Source organism: Sylvia atricapilla, chromosome 6 (assembly GCF_009819655.1).
Source record: "Sylvia atricapilla isolate bSylAtr1 chromosome 6, bSylAtr1.pri, whole genome shotgun sequence".
Classification (NCBI taxonomy): domain Eukaryota; kingdom Metazoa; phylum Chordata; class Aves; order Passeriformes; family Sylviidae; genus Sylvia; species Sylvia atricapilla.
Genome location: NC_089145.1, coordinates 14,138,096 through 14,153,713, shown reverse-complemented (window position 1 = coordinate 14,153,713; position 15,618 = coordinate 14,138,096). Strand labels below are relative to the sequence as shown.

At 39.5% G+C, this 15,618-nt stretch overlaps 1 protein-coding gene across 1 annotated transcript in view; it reads left to right on the top strand.

Moving 5' to 3' along the window:
• The window catches only part of SERGEF (secretion regulating guanine nucleotide exchange factor), a 139,767-nt gene that overhangs the window by 72,664 nt on the left and 51,485 nt on the right, over positions 1 to 15,618 (top strand). Inside the window, exon 10 of the mRNA XM_066320844.1 lies at positions 4,580 to 4,616. Coding sequence (XP_066176941.1) covers positions 4,580 to 4,616 — 37 coding nt within the window. The remainder of the gene's footprint in view (positions 1 to 4,579; positions 4,617 to 15,618) is intronic.

Sequence of the window (15,618 nt, the reverse complement as noted above, 5' to 3'; positions counted from 1 at the left end):
GGGTGGTGTAACAAAAATAATTGGCATTGAGGTAGTTTTGTTGTTCTAGCTTAACACCTTGATGTTTGGATGCTTGTGATTTTTCATACTTCAATCCTCTTGTGAGTCCAGCTCCCTGTGCCTCTTCCTTGCACTCTCTCCTGTACTGTCCCTTCCCTTCTGCTGCAGTGGGAGGTTGACTTTGCCTGCAGTTCTGATTCCATTTATTTCCTGGTGGGTTGCACAACAGATTCTCAGTCAAAGCCCTGGGGTTGCAGAAAGAAAAGAAAGAATAGCCTTGTGATCATGGTACTAGCCTGAAACTTGGATTTTTATACACCTTGTCAAACTTGTTTTGTTATAGTACTTGGAAGTCCCTTAGGGGATGGTTGGCAAAAGGTATTTTTGTCTCTTAATTACCTTTTGAAATGCAAGGGAGACTGTATATCTAAATATCCACAGGAGTCTTGTCCTGTATGTGTTCATTTGCTGTCTGCAGAGGTGAGATCTCTATCCCAGATAGAAAAGGTGGTGCTTTGTCTGAACTTTCTTCCCTGATTAATACCTTGTTTAGTAGATAACCTTCTTTTCCTAATGTACGTATATGTATTTTCTTTTTTTGTATCTATACACACACACAGAGGTATATATGGGAATGTTTACTTAATATGTACTAAACATTATTTTCCTTCTTCATGTAGTGCTTTTAAGATAGAAAAATATTTTATTCTTAAGTGAAATATTTTCTCTGTTTTGCATAACCCATTGATTTTACCTTCAGTCAATTAATTTTTGTTAGGACTGGGCCATAAGCATATATGTAGGCTGCAGAAAGATGTTGGTGTTTTGCCCAGTTTGTGGTTGCTGTGCTAAGGTCTTTCCTCACCCTCCTTGCAGCTTATGTCTGTGATTATGCTATTTATCATACTTTTTATGATTAATAAAATGCTGGTCCATTGGCTGCTTACACCACACCTGTTAAATCTGGATGGATGGATGGATCTGAACCACAGCCATTGCTAGGTAGAAAACAGCTTGCTACCACACAATTTAAGGGAAGAAACAAACAATTTATGTATGGTTGAAAGAGCACAGATAATAAGGTAAATAAGTTCTGGGTGAAATGGTCCCTAAGCATTCTTTGCCTGCCTTATAGACATTTGTCACATGCCTTGAGATCATTTATATAGAGATCACAATATCCTTCACAACTCTTGTAAAATTTCCCTCCAAACTGAGAACTTCAGTGTGAATTGTTTCCCTGTAGGGGGTTGTGTTTCTTAAGCTCACAGGATGCTTTGCTCAGTAACAGTCTCTCTGATTTGTCATTAAGTTTAGTGATTTTTTTTTCAATTAAAACTAATGTAAAAATATTACCCAATTAGAAAGCATTATTGTGTGTTTATAAGTATCCCTGAATGTACTTACCCACTGGAAGCATGCAGATGTCTGTTGGAATTTAATTTCTCTGCAGCACATTGGGGGTGGGGACAGAAGAGAAGTAGCCAGAAAATTATAGTTGCTGCAGTAAATACCAGGCTTCTCCCAGTGACCTGCACTGACTGCAGAGCTTATTACATCTAATGTAAGCATAAAACATCTGTTCAGCAGTGCTGTTCTCTGGCTGGTGTGTATTTGTACCAGCAAATCAATCATTCTTGGCTGATTGTTGCCTGTTGTGGGTAATCACAGAGAAAAGGGGGTGCCACATTTTAAAATTTATTGTAAGAGAGATGTTGGGAAGTACCTGCAAGGCTTCAATGTACATTAAGCAGTGGCAACCTTGCTTCACCTCTGTGATGTGGTCCCTCCTGAGCTCCAGAGGCATAGGTGTGCAGGCCAGCAGGAATCCTGTGGGTGGATGGTATAGCCTGTAGCAAGGAGCGTGGATGATGGACAAGGTGTTCCAGGAAGCTAAATTTAGAGTTCTCTAAGGTTGTTTTTTTTTTATCTGGGGGTTCCTGCAAAGTCAGTCTGTGTTGTGAGGTGGTGACACCCTGTGATAAGGCAGAGGTGTGGTGAACCTTGTGCTCTAAATTGGGCAAATTCTACTTTGGAGCACAGAACTGCTGGTACGTGGTGTATGTTATCCTTGCTCTGGGCTGTCGAGGGTGAATCCAGGGCACTGCCTTCAGCAGCTTGTGATTTTACTTGGTTTCAGTTGTTAACAAAGCTGCCACTTCACTGAGGTGACTTTTATCCCCACAGAAGAGGTGTTTTTGTGCTTTGCAGTAGCTCATACCCCATGAGCCCCAGAGCTGCAGCATGTTGGCCATGAGTGGCTGCCTTGGGGTCAGCCCACAGCACTGGCCAGTCTGTGTAACCCAACAGTTCCTGACCTGGTTTGATGGACTCCCTCACAGCCTGATAGCTGCCTAGTGGGAGGCTCTGAATGGTGGCCAGAGCAACAGCGATATGTGCAAAGCTGTTTGAGATTGCCAGCATTCTTTTGTCTGGTTTGCAGGCTCTGTACCTGCTACTATTAGATGTAGCAAAAAAAAAAACCCCACCAAAAACAACTTCTTTGTCAGGGAAGGATTTTTAAAATCTAAACAGCACCTTGTTCATATGGGGCTTTTTTCTTTTTTTTTTTTTTTTTTTTTTTTTTTTTTTTTTTTTTTTTTTTTTTCCTTTTTTTAATGTAGTGTTTCTGGAGCAAGTCCTGGCAGTGTCAGCCACCAGCCTGAGCAGTTCTTTTATGCTGATGCTTTTGAATCTCTGCCTGTGTCAGTGTATTCCCTAGGGAATTAGCCAAGATTATTCACACCTCAGATAAAATTTGTTTATTCTATTAGCAGTAACTTCAGTATATCCAATTTTCAGCACTTGGTGAAGACGAGAATTTTGCTTTTTTTGCTAGAAAGCCTTTGCATGTGTTTCCATGTGTGGATCTTGTTTCCATGGCATCAGCTTATAAGCCTGAGATGCACAGGTGGGAGCATTAGCCAATAAATAGGCATTAGGAGCCGGTCCTGCTGCTGTGTAGGGCTTGGTCTAGTGGTGAGGATAGTGATGTGGAATATGGCAGTGATTTATGTATTTTAATGGTTGGGACTTGGAGCTTTTCCTGTCTGCAGTATTGTGGAATAAAAGACTTGGTGCAGTCCTGCTAGTGCTCTTGCAAAGGTATTGCTTTTCCTGCTGCTTTGTCTTGATTTTTCTGAGGATAGGGCCATGCTGGAATATGCTGTGACTTGAATTATTTTTCTTGCCCTGCTTTCCCAAATGCTTTAATGTGCTGTCTGAGCACCATTATTCTAAAGAGTCTTTTTCTCCTTCCTTGCCATTGTTGTGTTGGCTTTGCCCAAATGTTTTCATGTAGCAGTTGTGACACAGGTAAAATGTAAATAGTAGTGATTGTGGTGTTCAAGAGCCCAAGCTACTCAGTGTGTCAGTCTTGGGTGTCCCTTCACCAGTAAATACTCAAGCACAGTGAGCTGAGCACAAAGGCCTGTTTTATTAACTTCTGTGGATTTATGTTCTGCAGACATGGAGGTGATTATAGCTGCTTCTCTGGCTGTAAAAGTGATAAAGTTATGCATGCACAGAACCGTAGAAACTTTTGATGGTATGGGCTTCTACTTTTTAATATAATTAAGCATATACTCCTGCATTATATTTTCCCATTGCAACTATGCTTTAAGAAGAATGTGGTTATTAATTTTTTCCAGCTCAGTGATAGGTATAATGGGCAAGTAGTTTCAAGACAGCAAACTGGATACAGGATTTTCAGGGGGTTGCTTTTATTAAAATTAAAAACTTGAGGACACCCAGCAGAGTAACCTTGTGTGAAGTGAATTGTCTGTTGCATCAGACAGTTATGCTGGTGGTGACCTTGCAAAAGAAGGGAAAGACAAGCCCTTGCAGTAAGGACAGGGCACTGCTCTTGGTGCCCGTGTTGCCATCATTGGTAGACAGTTTACAGAAACTCAGTTCACTAAAGCAACTTAAACATCAGACATGTTCACGGCAGCTATAAAGAAGGATAAAAAATTACATGAGCTATAAGTTCACTTTGAAAAGAAATTTGTAACTGGTCTCCATCATTAATGAGCTAACAGAAAGGTGGAGTCCTAGGGTAGTTTTTCTCCATTCTAGGCAAATGACCATAGTGATCATCTTGTGTCAGGTTTATCACACTGAGCCTGAATACTTTGAGCAGTTCCTCAGGGGTAAGCCAGAAAAACAGTATAGATAAGAGATATGGAAATCTTCATCACCCTTTTGATTCCCAGCTGTCTCTGTGTGGCTTGATCTGTGTTTGCACTGTGCCTCTTGTTAGATCCAGTGGGTGTTGCCAAAGTTGTGATGCTTTTGCATCACAATCGTTGCCAGTCTTGCTTGAAAGGGTTGAAATGTCTGCATTTTGAAAAGAAAATACCTCTTTATTAAAAAAACAAACATGCACCCCTGCCACTAAGCCCCTAAGTGAGGCTACAAATGAAATTCCATTTAAGGATGAGAACACTTCAACCTTGATTTTGAATCTTACAAACTGTAGTTGTTTGTTTCAGGTTAATTTTTGATTTCCTGCCTTAATTGTGACTGTCTTCCTACTGGTAAGCAGGTTCTGATTTAGTCATTCATATTTCTTTTTCAGATTGCATGTGGCTCAGAGCATAATCTGGCGATAGTTGGTGAGTAGCTTAATTTTATAACGAATACTCTCACCTTGTTTTTTCATTTTTAGCAGCACAAGATGAAAGAAAAACGTGTACATGAAACATACTGAATGATTATAGGCATTGTGTGCAGCTGAAAGGAGAAAAGCAACATACAGATGCAGAGGAAAGAAGAGAAACTGGTGCCAATAAGTGGTGATGATGGAATCGTGGCCTTGTAGACCAGCCCCTGTAAGGAGAGAGAGGTTGATGGATGTAACAGGAAAATGCATTTGCGAAGTGCTACAGCCTGTTTTAGATTGGAGCCATTGCAACAATCCAGGCTGCAGATTCAGAACAGCATCTAAGCTTGACGCTGGTCAAAAGTATCTTTGTTTAACAAGATGGAAATTATTAACATGGAAATTATTGCTGAAAAAAAGGTCCTGGGTCTTTTGTTGGTTGAAGCTTGGAAAATCTTCAAAATGTCAGTCAGTGGTAGACAGGTTCTTTAGTGCATTTTAGCATAATACAGCTGTTGTAATAATGATGGAAGTACTAGGAAGCTAATGTCGGTGGAGAAATTGAATTTTGTGTACTAATTCCAGGAACAATCAGATTCTTGCTTTCATGTGATGAGTTGATAACTGAAGTTTGATGCATGATTGCTATTATATATAATTACTTGTTTAGGAACATTTTTAACTGTAGATTTTCGAGCGCTTTATAAAGGAGGTCAGGGTAATTATCCTCATTAATAGACAGGGCAAGACAGATGAAGAAAGGAATTCTGTGCTAATGAGAGCTGGAAATGAAACAGCACTCCATCCACATAGATGTTTTTGATTGCTGTGACTGATGCATTGAGGTGGCAAGTAGAGTTTCCCTAATTTTCTAAAGTGTGGTTTGACAGAGGTAGGGAAAAGCAGCTATTTGGTATTCAACCTGCTTTCCACGCTCTAATTTTTTAGGTTTTGTTAAGTGGCCACAAAGGTGGTGTTTTCTGTATTTCTATATCTGCTGTAGTATATTTTCTAATTACCCTTCTCCAGTTAAGCCTTGTAGAGAACTTGTTAAGTTCTATTAAGTTTATGGCTGGATTTAAGAAGAGATTTTTCCTTTTGCCTTCTCCCTACTTGTTCAGCATCACATGCCTGTATTAATTGTCAGGCTGGTGCTTCTGAATGTCGACTGAAGAGCAATCTTGTTTCTTGCTGAATTGATGAAGTAAAAATGTACTGCTGGCAGATTCCTCCAGTGTGCATGAAAGCAAGGCATTGAGCTTGAACAACCTTCTCTGTGCTTATGTCCTTTTAAGCTTTCTGCCTTCTAGGCAGAAATCTCTGGAAAAAAATGGGTTGGGGAAAGAAATTCTAGAAGAAAGTTACAATAAACGAAGAACTTTGCATATGTAAAGAACACCATATGCCTATCTAAGCTCTGTGTTACACTCATTGAATTCAATGGGGAAATTATCAGTGCTGGAAGCCAGTCAATTTTATTTTAAGGACAACAGAAATGTGATGTTGCAAGTTTTTTGAACTAAAGAACTATGATACAATTTTCCCTGAATTGAATTTTACATATGCTTTTAAAAGGTTGACTTTTTAGAACCTTCTGTGGTAGGATTTCTGTGATCACTGGTCACTCTTGGTTCAAAGCTGTCAGCTGTTACAGTCCTTAAAAGATACCACACGGATTTCCATGAATATGTCTACTTGATTGTACAATTTTCTAATAACTTATCATTCAAGCAGAGTTCATTTATAACAACTATATCAGCCATGCCTTTCTTAATTAGTAAATGCTTGAGTGATTGAATTTTAAACTGAAATTACTCAAGTTCAATATGACAAGTAAACTGAAAGGCCTTTGACAGTATAATATTCAAGTCAGTACTTCTGATTGTATATACAAATGTGCTGGTGCTTCGTTTGTTGCATCATTTTAAAATAGAAACATTTTTAGGATGGAGAGATTGGATTTATGATTCATTCCACAAATGCTGAAGTAGTGTTCCAATCATCTTGCTGGTGATACAAGCTGTTTGATTTGTAAGGCTAGCAGGCAGTTAGGTTTTTTCATGTTACTTTATATAGTCTGCATCCATTTGTACGGTTCAGTTACTTGAATTCTCTTTTCTTGCTTTGTTCTACTGAAATCAGTGCAAAATTTGTCTGTTCTCCTCACTGTGATGGCACTCCTTTTTTCGTGGCTATATTGGGAATATTTTAGTTTTCATTTGATCATGAGGTAAATGTTTGATATAAAGGAGAATGAGATGTGGATTGTCTTGAAATGTGTCTGCTTTTCTAAACTTAACGAGTTAAAAGTTGCTATTAGTATGTGAAAAAGCGTAAACATCTTTACTCTTAGCCCTTGGTGAAAACACATTTTTATCTTCATTTGGGGTTGTACTGTGATACGAATTCTGAAATTTGTAAGTGTTGTAATATTTTTTATGTTTGTATGACTTTTCACTTGAGAACAAAAATCCTTGTCTGGTAAGAAAAGACCTTGCACTTTTCAACTCAAATCAAGGATTAATCATCTTAGGAGCCAGCCTATTTTTGTACTGAAAGAAATGGGTAGTTATTTAATAGATGTTGTATAACATATCTGAAAAACACCTTGCTACACTGAAAACTGTGTGTGTACATACTGAGCACCACAAAGGTGGCTTTTCTACCTGAATGTGATAGCTGCAGTGTTAGTGCTGAACTTTGTGATATTGAGGCAGAGTCTTTGAATGACTGAAAGACATAATGGAACTAGATCACTGTGACAAAGCTGGGCTTTTCCCAGGCTTGGGAGTCTATAGTGTTTTCAACACTGAAAAAGTAAGGAGGTTTGAGTCTTACCCTAAAAAGCCTGTGTTTAAAAACAGTATTTATGGAGAAGACTCTTACCAGTTTCCTACCCACTCCCCAGTAGGACTTTGATGCTCCTTTTTTGAAAAAGAGAATAGTTATCTTTTAAGAGAACACGTTGCCCATGCAATGCTGCAACTTAAATATTCAAGCAATATTAACTGTGGAGTAGAGATGCTCTTAAATGCAGCAATACCTTGACTGTGCTGCATCCACAGGGCACAGGACAGAATTTAGTGAAGAACCTCCAAATGTAAATGTCTTATTTTAGTAAAAATTAAACCATGGAATTGTATTCAAGCCTCCTGGAGGAGGCTTGAATGATGACAGTTAGGCTTGAAGGATGACAGTTTGTAGTCTGTCTCTCCAAAGCCTCTGGTAATGCATTTTGGTCTTGCTTTTAGTAATTTTCTCAACCTCTAGAAACTAATGAAAATCTTTGAAACAAAAGTTACTGGAGGATATGTAGGAAGAAGTGCCTGTTTTAAAAGCTAATTAGTTTTTGTTGAAGTCCAACTTTAAAGGAGCCTTCAAAGGGGAATTTGTTTGTTTGGAAGAGAAAGACGTGAATCTTTCAAGTTAACATTTTCTGGTGTGGTCTTTTGAAGGGATAAGTGTTGGGACATGTGGCTACTTCAGATAGTGCAAAAGGCTTTTTCTTGCACTTTCATAGTCAGCACAGTGAATTCTGACTTGTGCTCATTTTCTTGCATGGAGGATTTAAAACGTCCTGCAGTGAGATAGTCCCCAAATCATGACTTGGACACAGCTGTGTAGTGACCCACTCCACAGAGGTCAGTAGTGTCAGTGCCAGTGGTGGTGGTGCAGTGGTGTTCACAAGGAGAAATTGAGCTTTGTGATTAATGTCATTGCTACGCATTTGATACTTGTCTCTGTCTCCTTTGGCATTTTCCCCATTCAGGCTACTTACTCAGCATTGCTTTCCTCCCATGATTAATGGTAGTGGAGAGGGCACCATGTAATTAATGTTAAAACAAAACCAATGAACCCCAAAGGCCCAAGCTGGCCACCCAACCATAAGTGTGTCTTCCACATGGAAGTACAGATGACTTATGAGGAGACAAGGCCCTTGCTGGTCACTTGGAGTTTCAGTGTGTTCAGTGCAACAGCATTATCATAAAACATTTTTAAAATCACTTCTCAACTTTCTGCTAAATCACAGGCCCTTCCAAAAGAGGGTTATTTTTGTCTCCCATTGCCTTTTTTGTTTTGTGTGAATTAGAACAAGCTCCAGGATTTTGTTTTCTGTGGTTCATGTGCAATCACAGCTGTAAATATCACAACACATTCACATCCTTCTGAAGCTGCACTTGGAAAGTAAAAAACAATAATAAATCTAAAGGAAGAATAATCTTTGCAGAGGAAATTAGGATAAAACATCCTTCAACTCAAGTGGTAGCTCATGCCTCAAATGGTCTGAATTAAAGTATGCAATAATGTTAAAGGGGCAGTAAAAGAGCTGTTATTCCACACTTTGTTAAGATTTTCTTTTTATATTCCTATCTTGGAAGAATATAGCAGTTAGGAGCTGGGAAAAAATGTGATCAAAGCAATCAAAGCTTAGGGAGGTGGTGATACACATCCTAAAATGGTGGTGATGTTAATGCCATCCCAAACACTGTGGTTCCATGTTTTTTTTAATAAGGGAGCTGAAGGGTTCCTACGTGCGAGCCACTGCCTCTTAATTAGCAGGGTTTCATACTTTACTTAGTAAAGTTCCATGATTCCAACTGAATTATTGGGTAAAGCATCAGTCGAGGAAGGGCTGTAACAGATTATGAAAGATCTATTTCTCTGGCAGAGTGAGCACCAATGGGGAGAGGAGGCTGTGCAGGCTGATGGACGGATCCCTGCGTTATGCTGACAGTATTATTTAGATGTTCGCAGCTGCCCTGCGAAGCAGCAGATAGAGTCATGCGTCTGACATTCGGTCCCAGGGGACTCAGCAGTCTGTCATGAGGAGAAAAATCATAAATTCTCTCTGTTGCTGTGCTGTTTGGAGGAATCTTCAGCGTACACAGTGGAGGGCACTGGTGTTCAGCAAGGAGCCTGAGTCTGCTAGTCTGTTGCTTTATTTATTATGCATGAAAAATCCCAGTGCAGCCAGGGACTGTATTGTAAAGGTTTCCTGGCAGACCAGCATGGAGTCATGTTGCAGCACGCTGTCTCTTTGCATTGCAGCACTAATCACATTCTCTGCTTATTAAAGGGCACCTGGCAGGACTTCGAGTAACCATCACTGTTGTCATTTTCATGCGGGTTATATGTCGACCTTCTAAATTTATTCTCTGGCAGAGCCATTCCGTATGTCATTTAGCTCTTAATGTGGCTTTGACTGTTAAAGTAGCTCTTCAAAATATAAGCTCCTTTGGTTAAATTTGTTGAGGAAAAGCAGCCTCGTACCTATCATTACCTCATCACCTGTCTGAGTGCTTTGCACATAGCTGGATGTAGATTTGACATCACAGTTTTCCTGTCATGGTTAGATACAGTGAGTTGTTCAAATATCTTCTCACTTTGTGTTTCTGTATACTGTTGGTGCTCCAGGCAAACTAATTGTTCCTCTGGTAAGACTGAGGCTGAAATTGAATTTCAAATTTCAGAAGTCTGATTATTTTGTTGTTTTCAGCAGGTTATAGTCACAAAATCTGATCCTCTGATCTCTTAGTGTTTCTTTTCCAAGGGGTATGGAAAGCCAAGCTGCCACCTATCTCATGAATTTGTGGGTGTAAGGTGATGAGGAGAGAAATGAGGAAATGCTAATTTGAGCATTTGGAAAAGCCTTCTGATGGGGCTAAAAATGACTTTGTAGCAACTGAATTATCTGAAGTCAGTGGCTGCTGACTATAGGAAAGCATGGATATTTTACTGTGAACAGCTAATTAGATTCACAAGAGAAAATGGGATTGCATTGACTCCCTAAAAAGAAATTCCAGTGTTTAGGATAAGATCTGGCTGAACCGCATCTTCTGTTACTGAAATAAAGTCCAGGTTTTACAGCTACCGTCTCTTGCAGGCTTTGTCACTGTATTGATGCATATTTTGGGTGACTTAACTCTCTGGAATGCTGTGTTCAGCTTCTTCTTTTCTCTGTTCGACTTGTCAATTTAGGTTGTGAAATCGTTGGAATAAAAACTGCCTCTTACTGTACTTTAGAACTGCCTAGAGTAAAGGAACCTGATTTTTATTTTTTTTTAGCATTGCATTGCAACTAATAATAGTTGTAATCACTTCCCCTCAGTGAGGCAATTTTAAAATATAATTAGTCTTGGTGTATGTGTCTCTATCTTAATTTATATCATTTAGCATATAAACAGGTAATAATGCAGTGCTTGTCATATTGTTTACAGTGTGATTTCCTGCTGCTACCAGATGCAGAGCTGCTTAGGCAGGCCCTGAAGATAAAAGCTGTTATTTTTTTCTGTACAAAAAGCTCATGGTTCTTGTGAAATTTTCCCCTGAACTTTACATATCACCGTGGTGTCAGCTTAGAGTTTGTCTAGAGTTGAGCTCCTGTGCGCTGTCAGTCTGTTTCCTGCAGACACCACATCACATCCACAGGGATAAATCTGCTGCGTCAAGAGCCCTCCCGAAGATGGGGAAGAGGCAAGCGAGCAGTATTAACCTCTGGTGACAGCTGAACCCATCCAGCTGGAACTGTGAGTGGCACCTAGAGGAGATAATTGTCATGGCAAGACAGCAACAACCAGCAACGCTACCAAGGAAGAATTTTCACTTGAAGCTGAATTAGTAGGGAGCCCTTCCTTGCAGGTATTTATGGAAAGGAAAAGGCCTTCCATCTGTTTTTTGAAAATCACAGAGGATAAGAGCACTCTTAAGAGCAGGAGCTGCAGTACAGGTGCCTTTGTCAGAGGGTTCACTGGATGGATACTGAGTATTTAGAAAACAAATCAAATTTTGTCATATTTGTTTACCCGCAAGCTCTAAGCGGAGCAATTACTTTGAAGTAGAAGAAAAATCCATCCAATATATTGAAGGCATATTTATCTGAATTTTCAAGGAAGCAAACAGAAGTCATAAAAATAGGCACCCTTGGTCACCAAAGAGAGATTAAGTGTTTGGTGTCTATAAAATGAAATAAAAAGGAAGGACAAATATCTGGCTTCAGGGAATCATCTAGAGCATGTGGGAGAGATGCTCACCCAAGTAAAGCACAAGGCCAGCAAAGCAGCTCAAAGCACTTAGAAGGGCAACAAATTAAAGCTTTGGTACCCTTCTGCTGAGCAGCTCTGCAGTGAGCTGTGCTGATAATTCTGGGTTCTGTAAATGCAGCAAGCTCAATGCTTTACCTTCTAAGTGTATCACTGAGTAGAAATTTTGCAGCTAAATGGCTGGCTGGCAGGAGGGCAAGGTGGTTTATATTTAGAAAGCTGGTGTGAGGAGTGCCCTGACCATGCTGTGAGCTTTGTGGCTCTCCAGGAGGGAATATCTTGCTACAGAACCTTGGGTTGACACCCCTGTGTCTGTGTGTAGTCACTATTCAGATCCTTTATGGAGCACTAAGAAATTTTTCTCTCAGCGCATGGGTAGATATTTGTGACCAGCTTAGTTTGTTACATGCTCTGAATAAATAATCTCTGAAGCTTTTTCCTATTGATATTTGTTATGTGTGTGTGTGTTTTACTGACACCATCTTAAATACTCTCGGTAGCTTTCTGCATAATAAAAAGATTGAAGTAGGATTTTTGGAGATTGGCTTGACTCTGAGTTGGGTTTTTTCACAAATGCACATTTAAAAGTCATCTTTGCTGCCCAGTTTTTGGATTTTACAGTGGGTTTTGGTCATACGGTTTTACTGTTCTCTTTCAGTTATGAAGGTCACAAAAGTCTTTCAGGAACCAAAGCTGATGACAGGGGTGCTGACAGTGACATGAGTCTGAAAAGATGATGTTGTGAGGATCTATGGGAGATATTGCCAGGCTGGTGGTGGAACAGAGACACTTCTGGGTCAGCACTGCGCTGTTTGGCTGTAACTGCACAGGACTAAATGCACACATCAAAGCAGGCTTCCTGAAGCTTTTGTAAACCAAGGTGGGGTGGGGAATTGTTTCTATACCTTTCCCATAAGAGCAGATCGTCTTTTCCTGCTTTAGGATTTAGGATTTGGAATCTGAAGGTGGTTGAAATTGCAGTGGAGAAGATACTGAGGTATTAGCTGGCAGGCAAGATTATTTTACTACTAATAACAAAGAAGCAGCTGTTCAAGCTTGCAAGCCTAGAGCAAGCTTTCAGGGTAAAAAGAAAGAATTTTACTAAAAATCATTGGCTTTAGAGAGATAAGTGTTTAAGAAAAATATTAGTGAAAAAAAGTCAAGCGAAAAGAGATTAAAAGAGATTAAAAGTTGGCATATTCTAAAAATTACCCTTACTTGTCCTTGCTTTTGAACTTGTTTCAATCAAGTAGTAGGTAGGTAACAAAGTAATTAAAATTAAAAATGCTTTTGAGACTCATTTCACTGTTGTGCTTTTTCTTGTGCTTTTTTTCAGAGTCTCTGAGGAGCAACCAGGCTAAACTGGGACTTTTATTATTTCTGAGAAATGTCTTCACATAATTTTATTTTTAGAATGCTTAACTTATTTGAACTGTGAGAAAGTGTGAAGGAAGTACTGAAAGCTATATGAACAGGATTTTAAGAGGTATTTAGCATAGGACATTGTACATTTCTCAAGGAGCAGTGAGAAGGGTTGCTGTATTTCTAGTGAACAAGTAAACTGCACAGGACTCATGTCAAGCATGTTATACTTGTTTATGGTGAGGCTTCAAACAACTGTGGTTAGCAGGAAGCTGAATGAAGTGAGAGACTACTGCCACGTACACAGGTCTTGGTCCCCATCAGTATTTAAGGAGCAAAATGCCTCTATTACCTGGGTATTTGATAGCTCTGAACTTGCTCGCATGACAGCACATCTGTCAGCGTTCTCAAAATCAAAGGAACCCAACCACCAGCAGAAGCAATAACACACATGAACTGTAATGATTTTAAAAACCAGGATGCTGAGGCCTTCCTGACAGATGTTTCAGATGAGGTAGTTACATTTTCCCTAGCTTAGTTCTGGCCTGCATCCTCCTCCCCTCTACAAATCTAATGGAATAATTACTTTGAGAAGATAATATAGGATGTATTGATCCCAGTATAAACTTTGTTTGTATTTATCCTAGCCCTGATTTGCTAAATTAAATGTCACATAGGAGGACCTTCACATGACTCCAAGAATTCATGTTATAGGCTCTATCTTCCTTTGTTCAGGTTTAGCATCTTGTGATACCTCTGCTCTGCAGCCCTGTATGGGAACAAATGACTAGATTAGGAAGTGATGATGATGGGGAGCACCAGCCCAAGGCAGTAGGTGGAAGAGGTGAAGCTTCCAAACGAGCCCATAACTAAATGAAATCCAGTTTTGATTCTGCTCTTATTCATGGGTCACAGTCACTTGTTATTTGTTTTTCATGTGAATTGTTCAGTGAGTGTGAGGTTGCACCCAGGGAGCCTGGCCACCATATTTGCTCTTTTGTACACCTTTTTTTGAAATACTTTCAGGCAGCTCAAGGGATGCTGTACCACAATGAAATTTCCAGTGCTTTTCACAGCTGTGAGAATGACCTCCAGTGTTCTTTATGCCCCTCCCCTTTGGCCTTTCCAGACCTCTATTCCTCTGGGGAGTTTAGCAAAGATGTAGCACATTCTCAGCAGTGATGATGTTTGGATGTTATGTGACCTGCAGTGCTAGTGACTCAAAACCCTGTAAGCTGTTCACAGATCTCCTGTTATTCACCTTGTGAAAGAGAATCAGGCTGTTCTGAATGCCTCAGAGTGCCACTGCCCATGGCATGTTCTGTAATGCCAAACACCATGCTTTTCTGATGAGTGAAGGATGTACATGGCTAGAAGATTTCAGTTTCCATTTTTTGTAGTAGGAAAGAATATGTCACTTAAGGCTTTTGAGTAGAAAGGATTCTAACTTAATGAGTTTTCTTTTTTTTTTTCCTTGTGAATAATGCTCAGAACAACAATTCAGTCAAACATAGGGAAATTCTTTTATCAGGATACATCATTAATCTCCCCTTCCCCTCCTTTAGGCATTTGAATATTAATTTTAAAAAACAGTTCATCTGCCATGACCTTGGTGACAAATGTGAGTTGCCAAGAGACTGAACAAGTAAGCAGCTGCTTTACTGTGAATGTTTCATATTAAACTGGAGGTTGGCTTCCCTATGCCTTTGGTTTTCAGTGACACCAGCTGCTATCTTGCTGAGTTGAGGCATCTCAGAAAATGGGCAGGATGACAAGCAACACAAATCATATAATTCTGAGTAGGAAGCTCCTTGCCTTGAAAGATAGTTTGCTTTGGCTTTCAAACTTCCTATTTTTTCCTCCTGAACTGTTTCCTCCCATGCGCTTTTTCTTGTACTTTTTTTGAGTTATGAACATTTCACAGTCTTTTAAAATTGAATGAGATGAAGGGTGTATCTCAAAGAAATCTCTGCAACATGATGCACTTCTAAATGAGCACATGGGACACTTGGTATGTGATGTGGTAGTGGTGGAAGATGTATGTATGCTCAAGGGGTAAGAACTTTTTTCTAGTGTAGCCTGCTGAATTTTGTTCTATTAACAGAATGTTGGTAGCTGTTACATTTTTCAAGAAGTGTATTTTTTTGTGATATTGATTTAATAAATGCTTGCTTGCAACTCCTGTAAAATAAATTGTTCCCTAGTTTTAATAAGAATAATTAATAAATTGTTACTGTTCCCTGCTGATAGATCAAATCTGTGACCTTTACTTCAAGGGAAGCTCTATTACTGAGGCCTCCAAAAGGGATTATTTCAGAAATACCAGTTGCATATGAGTTCATCATGTTAATGTATGCTTCACATTGAGCACACAGGATAATGTGTGATGTATGACAAATTTCTAGAGAAGCAGATGTTTGCTTAGGCAAGAAAAGTATTTACTTTATTTGTCTTACTTCTCTATGGAGGAGGGGAAATTGTCACCAGTGTCTGTGCTCTACTGTGGGTTGTTGGACTCATTGTCTGATTTGTGGTCATTGAACTTGACTTTAGTCTCCTTAATTATGGGATTGCTTGGTGAATATTGGAAAGTTTCATACTGGAGGCAGCTTT